Genomic DNA, 7258 nt, shown 5'->3' with positions numbered 1-7258 from the left:
TGCACTCCAGTCTGGGCGACAGAGTGAGACTCCAACTCAAAAAAAAAAAACCCCAAAAAAACTTTTAAACGTTTGCCATTAATTATAAGGCTCCACCTACAAAATTACATACATTTATAAATTAATGAACTTTACTATTAAAAACCTTGTAGTTATAAGTAAGGTTCAAATTTTAAAATCTGTCAGTCTGAGGAAATAAGCTCTGCCTCTCTTGCCTTGGACAAATATTTACTCTTACAAAAGTTCAAAGATATAATTTGCTGACATTATGGATCTTCCGCGAGGTAAAAATAGAACACTTCATCTGTCAGTGGCCACTCAAAAAAAAATTTCAATTTAATACATATAAAATTTCACATTTAAATAACAGGAAGAGCATCAATGTAAGACACTACTTCTAAGTGATTTGCTGCTTACAGAATAACATTATTCATAATGTAATAAATTGAGAATCACTGGCAAATTCTAAAACAAACTGTCTGAAGAGTGACCATAATTCCAGTACTGTGCAGCCATCAGGACATTCAAATTGATAGCACAGACACAATGTGGAGCTTGTGGCAGAGAAAATTACACAGATTTAGGTCATTGCACCAGCTTATTATAGCAAGAAGTTGGGTTACCAAATGTCAATTCTGTCCTTAAAACGAAAACAAACTCCTTCAAAAAGAATTTCATCTGAGGCTAGAATAAACTGAAAAACCGATGCATGAATTTAGAACTCTGGTAACTCCGTACATCAAATTCTCAACCGGGCATTTCTTCTTCGGCTCTGGAAGGGTGGATGGTAGTTAGGGGATGCTTAGGCTTTGAGGAAATCCAGGTCATACCCAAATGGCAGGCACAGCTAGGTAACTCCAAGAGTTAGAAAAGTAAGTTCTTTGATCTCTCATCTCTTCCTCTGTGTACCCAGGCTCCTTCTCTATCCCCTGGTGTTCAGTTCTGTGACAGTAAACCCCACAGAACCTCAGAGATTTCAAAAAAAAATCTTTAAAGTGGAAAGAACCTCAGCAGTAATCCAATTCAACGTCCTAGGATTCTACTGCAATAATTTCCTAAGTACACATGGCATCTGGTTTCCATGTTTTAGAGCAGGCTTACTTTCTCTTTGGGAATCTTTGAGAATCTGAGAAGATTTACAGGTCCTGACTAATCTGCCCAAACAGGTAAATGTTGTATATTTTGAATAAAATTTCACAGGGTGTGCAGACCCCTTTGTTAAAATATCTCCTCTTCTGATTACATTGGTTTTCCATTACAGTGGTTTCCTTATTGGAGTTCTGAAATTCCATTTAGTTTTTAAAAAATGAAACATCTAAAGTAAAACAACCAAGCTACAGGCAGAGTTTGAGTTAAGGCAAAGACCTCCTATTCCCCCAGACTAGATGACAGTTTGTATTGACTTTATATATAAATTCTTTGGGACTTTCTGGTTATCTCCTGTAATATAGTTATTGTGAAGAGATATTATTAAAACAGACAAAGCAGCTGGGCACAGTGACGCAAGCCTGTAATCCCAACACTTTGGGAGGCCGAAGCGAGAGGATTACCTAAGCTCAGGGGTTCGAGACCAGCCTGGGCAACTTGGTGAGACCTTGTCTCTACAATAAATCCAAAAATAAGTCGGGCATGGTAGCATGCACCTGTAGTTCTAGCTACTCGGAAGACTGAAGGATCGCCTGAGCCCAGCAGGTCAAGGCTGCGGTGGCTGTGCGTGTGCCACTGCACTTCAGCCTGGGCGACAGAGTAAGACTCCAACTCAAAAACAAAAAACAAAAACAGACAAATCAGGAACAGAAAGACAACCATCAAAGTGAAGGGCAATAATGAAAAAATATTCTTAAAACTCCATATTAAAGAACACATTCTTATAACATTACAAACTCTCCATAAACAAATAAATTAATTTCATGGAAAGACATTCATTTTTACTCTTTCCTCACTTCTGCTTATGGATGATAAAAAATAGAAATAGTCTAACGACTCTTCCCAAAGGCAAGTGCATCTTCCCAGTGTTCAAGTATAATGTCTACTACCAAAATTTCTGGTTGTGTTGTTTTTTTTTCCCCCTAGCAATAAGGAAGAAACTTGTCGTGTTCTATTCCAAAGATCTGGAACTATAGTTCAGTAAAACTATTACAAAGTAACAAGAAATTTTACTTTAGATTTACCACTTTTGATTAGAAAGAAAAAATAGAAGCAATGGAAAATAAGATAATTCATGGGCAGCAAACCAACACAGATGATGGCTTTTGCCCAGCAAGAATGCTGTGGATGACATTCCTTTCTGTTCGAAAGAGTTCTCCTATTCAGGCAGACACATTTTAGCTGTACTGCAGAGAAATACAGCTGGTATCTTAAAGATCATGTGAGAACTGACAAGAGAAAGAGTAGAAGGAAGCATGTCTGGGTAGAAGGAATGGCTTGTGCAAAGCCGCAGAGACAAGAGGGAGTCCCTGATGCCTGGTAAGAAATTAAAGGTGGCCAGTGTGGAACTGCTTATAGGGAAGCTGGAGAGAGAGACAGAGCCAGACCCCCTAGGGTTCCATAAGCCACATTAACCCTTGCCGCCAAGTGATCTCCCAATCATCCCCAGATGTGATCATTTTGGTGGTTAAAAAGCAGTACTAGGCCGGGCTCGGTGGCTCAGCCTGTAATCCCAGCACTTTGGGAGGCTGAGGAGAGTGGATTGCCTGGGCCCGCAGGTTTGAGATCAGCCTGGGCAACTTGGTGAGACCTCGTCTCTACAATACATCAAAAATTAGCCGGGTGTGGTAGCACGCGCCTGTAGTTCCGGTTACTGGGAAGGGAGGTGGAAGGTCGACACTGGGGTGGCCACGAGAGTGCCACTGCACTCCAGCCTGGGCGACAAAGTGAGACTCCAACTCAAAAACAAAAAAAAGAAAGCAGTACTGGTTTTCTGTTGTTCTATTCAATAAAGTAGGTCATCTGAGTTCTAAGAATTTGACTTCCAGTCATCTGAGTTGTAGGAGTTCTTTCCAAGGAAACCAATGAGCTTTTTTTTAAAACTCGGGATGGTTACACACACACACACACACACACGAGAAAAAAAAACCCATAAACATTCTAAGCATTCTGATTTTTTCCAAATTGGTCCTCTTACAGGAAATGTTGCCAACAGTGTTGAAACAGAACATAGGAGCTCAACACAGGAGTGTCAACTGCACTGTAACTTAAATTTCAAAGATGCTTTTCTATTCTCACTAATAGGGTTATGGCACTTCAACTGCTTACAATAAACTGAAACTCAATGAAACAGAAAGAGACTCGCCCTGGTCCTGCTACCCGCACAGACTCAAGATTTTTGACACCTCGAACACACATGTTGCTCATTCAGAAATAATTCTTTTTCACTCAGCATCAACACTTCTGGAAGACCAAGTATTGGACACACGGACACACACACACACACACACACACACACACACACACACACACACCTCAAGGCCACGCGTGGCATCGGAAGCCTCTGTCCAACAAGTGACGCTGTCCCCATGGCCTGGCACCAGGAAAACCGCAAGAGCCAGAGAAAGATAAACAGAAAGCACTTCGTGGTCTACATGCAGGCACTTCGGGCGATAATGCAGGCAGGCAGCATGGAGAGGAGAGGACGGTGGCCACGGAGGACGAGCGGGGGAAGGCTTGAGTGGCTGACTTGGGTCTCCCCCGACGCATTTCCTGGGCCCGCCTAACAGGCTCGGTGGCCCTAGGTCGTCTTGGGGGACCCAGATAGGCGAGACCCGGGAGCGAGGGGCGGCCGGGCGGAGGGGCGGCACAGGAAGGAGGCGGAAGGTGACGCCCCCTTGCCCAGGCTGGGAGGGAAGGAACGGGGGATGTGGACGCGGCCGCTCACCGACCCACCGGGCTGAGCAGACGCCGTTCGGCAGCCTCCCGGCGCGGGCCGGACCCGCTCCCCTGCCCGGGCTCGCCCTCCCCGGCCGCGGACTCACCAGCTGCGAGCCCTTGAGAACGCGCCGGTGCAAAGGGAGCCGGCCCAGGAAGAAGTAGGCAGCCAGGCCGCCCCGGGGCCCTCTGGCGGGGTCCGGGTCCTCCTCCGTGGTGGGGCTGTACACCGCTCCGTTCTCCATCGCCTGGGCCCGGGGAACGCGGCGGACACAGCGGCAGCGGCGGCGTCGGGCACTTCGCGGACTCCAGAAGTCCCCGGGAGCGCAAAAGGGGCCGTCACTTCCTGGGCCTCCTCCCCCGCTTCCGGCCGACTCCGCCCCAGACACCTCCTTCCCCCGCCCCGCCCCGCCCCGGCCCGGCCCCGGCCCGGCCCCGCCCCGGCCCCGCCCCGGCCCGGCCCCGCCCCCACCCTCGCCCCGCCCCTTACGCCCCGCCCCTTACGCCCTAGGCCTGAGCCCGCATCAAATTCTTGTCTGTTAGCCCTTGGGATTCTTCTGGCTTTTGCTCAAGAATTGGGTTCTTTCCATGGGCCTCTGGTTTATTTCTCAGTCAGAGAAATGTTGCATCTTCCAGACATTAATTCATTCCTTCAGTCAGTGATTTTTGAGTACTTACGGTGTGCAACGAGGTGCTGGGGTTATAGACGAGTACCAGGCAAAGACACAAGACATCTGCCGTTTCACTGCTGCCTTCTCGTAGGAGAGACAGGCCAGAACAAGTGACAGATGAATAACAATTTCATAGTGATAGGTGACGTGAAAATAATGGGAAGTGGGCGGTTTCTTTCGTCCATGCCAACTCTGGCAAGTCTCCCTTTCTTTCTCTGATAAACCTTGCTTGAAAACTTAAAAAAGAAAATAATGGGACGTGATAGAGAATTGGATGCTGAGCAGGCTACTACTTAAAGGGTGGTCAGAAAGGCATCTCTGAGGACTGCGGTATTTGAGTTGAAGGAAACTCAAAGTAGGAGAAGATGCCAGGCTTGTAAAGGTGTAGGAAGAGCCTTCATGCAGACGGGACAGCAAGTGCAAATGTCCTGTGGACAAAATGAGCTTGGCTTGATCTGAAATCCAAAGATCAGTGTTGCTAGGATGAGTAAGGGAGAAGGAGAGGAGGTGAATTTGGAGGTGTGAGCAAAGGCAGATCATGGAGAGGCCTTGCAGGCCAAGGGAAGAATGTGGATTTCGTTTTAAGAACAATGAATTATCTAGAAGGAGTTTGAGGATTGCTCCCTCCCGCGTCTCTCAGAATCCCATTTAGTCTCATTTGCCAAAAGCATTTAGTTTATTTATCTCTTTCTTGGTCAACAGTAGTTATAGTCACACATGTTAATTCTGTGTGAACTTAAGGAAATTCATCAAGGAATGTAATTATATTTTAACAACCGAAGTTGATCAAGTAACATGTCAGGCACACATATTTTCTCTATGACAGTATAAAGTAGGTACTCTCATTACTTTCATTTTACAGATGAGAAAACTGAAGCCAAGAGGCTGAGTGTCATATCCAAGGTCAAACAGCCAGGAGCAGCTGGAATGCAGGCCTAGGCAGTCTGACACACAACCTTGCTGTGAACCACTAACACAGCAAACTTCAGCCTCCAACTCATCTCTCTCTTAGGGTCTCAAAACCCATGGAAGGGGGAAGGGGTTACTGTCTCTTCTTCGTGGCCCCAAACCTCCCTTTCTTCTTCCAGTAACAAAACAAAAGCTTCCATTCAAATAAATAGAGACAAGCAGATACAACTCTGCGGGGGGGCTGTTTCCAGCCAGCCAAAACTATCCCTCTGTCTTTGATGAAATGCATTCTAAACATCGTCCCGAGGCCAAGAAACCACCAGTTTTGTCCAATAAAAGGGGCCACTGAGCCGGGCTCGGTGGCTCAGCCTGTAATCCCGCGCTTTGGGAGGCTGAGGTGAATGGACTGCCTGAGCCCGCGGGTTCGAGACCCGCCTGGGCAACTTGACAAGACCTCATCTCTACAATAAATCAAAATGAGTCGGGCGTGGTAGCGCGTGCCTGTAGTTCCAGCTACTCAGAAGGCTGAGGCGGAAGGATCGCCGGAGCCCAGCAGATCAAGGCTGCGGTGGCCGGGAGCCGCCACTGCACTCCAGTCTGGGTGACAAAGTGAGATTCCAACTCCAAAAAAAAAAAGGAGGCCACTGAATTGTCACCAGAAATACAAAGTTTCGCTGCCCTTATTCTTCAAGTCACCATCATCTCAAATTGAACACTACTGATGCCTAACGTTTTCTTTGAAATTTATCCAAGGCCGAGCTTGGTGGCCCAGCCTATAATCCCAGCACTTGGGAGACCAAGGCGAGTGGATTGCCTGAGCCTGTGGGTTCGAGACCAGCCCGGGCAACTTGGCGAGACCCCGTCTCTACAATTAAAAAAAAAAAAATTTTAGCCGGGTGTGGTAGTACACGCCTGTAGTTCCGGCTACTTGGAAGGCTAAGGTGAAAGGATCGCTGGAGCCCAGCAGGTCAAAGCTGAGGTGGCTGTGAGCGTGCCACTGCACTCTAGCCTGGGCAATGGAGTGAGACTCGGACTCAAAAAAAAAGAAAGAAAATTATCCCCCCAAAATAATATGGATTGATAACTAGAGAGATGGACAAAAGAACAGGTTTGTGATAAAGCAACTGTAATAACACTGCAGTAACAGTGGTAGAATCTAGGTGAAGAATATGGGTGTGCATTGCACAATATTTTTCAGCGTTTATATATGTTTGAACATTTTCAAAATAAATTTTTTATTTGAGTTGGAGTTTCACTCTTTCGCCAGACTAGAGTGCAGTGGTACGCTCATGGCCACCATAGCCTGGACCTGCTGGGCTCAGGCAATCCTTCCGCCTCAGCTTTTCAAGTAGTTGGAACTACAGGCATGTGCCACCATGCCCAGCTAAGTTTTTGATGTATTGTAGATCCAAGGTCTCACCAAGTTGCCCAGGCTGGTCTCAAAACCCTGAACTTAGGCAATCCTCTTGCCTCGGCCTCCCAAAGTACTGGGATTACAGACTTGAGCCACCATGCCCGGCCTCAAAATAAAATATTAGAGGATAGTTACTAAGAAACAAGGACACTTTGAGTTGAGAAAATAAACAGACTCTCTCAACTCTCTTGGTTTGTTTGTGGTACACTTGGGCAATTCTTCAGGGATCTCTGCTTCTTTTCACATTTAGAAGAAGATAAGAATTTAGCCTGCGATTTACAAACCCCAGGGTGCATATGAATCATCTGGGGTGGGGCTCAGTGGCTCAGCCTATGGTTCTAGCACTTTGGGAGGCCAAGGTGAGTGGATTGCCTGGGCCCGTGGGTTTGAGACCAGCCCA

General features: G+C 46.7%; 1 protein-coding gene across 1 annotated transcript in view; it reads right to left on the bottom strand.

Moving 5' to 3' along the window:
* The window catches only part of CMTM6 (CKLF like MARVEL transmembrane domain containing 6), a gene marked incomplete at its 3' end in the record, with an annotated part of 11960 nt that extends 7780 nt beyond the window's left edge, over nucleotides 1–4180 (bottom strand). The window contains exon 1 of the mRNA XM_008052676.1: nucleotides 3972–4180. Within this exon, the coding sequence (XP_008050867.1) occupies nucleotides 3972–4109 (138 nt within the window). The remainder of the gene's footprint in view (nucleotides 1–3971) is intronic.
* Between the last annotated feature and the right edge of the window lie 3078 nt (nucleotides 4181–7258).

The sequence above is a fragment of the Carlito syrichta genome, unplaced genomic scaffold, assembly GCF_000164805.1.
Source record: "Carlito syrichta isolate Samal-C Ts95f unplaced genomic scaffold, Tarsius_syrichta-2.0.1 Scaffold287233, whole genome shotgun sequence".
NCBI classification, from domain to species: Eukaryota; Metazoa; Chordata; class Mammalia; order Primates; family Tarsiidae; genus Carlito; species Carlito syrichta.
Note: the sequence above shows the minus strand (reverse complement) of the source record. Positions and strands in the feature narration are given on the sequence as shown.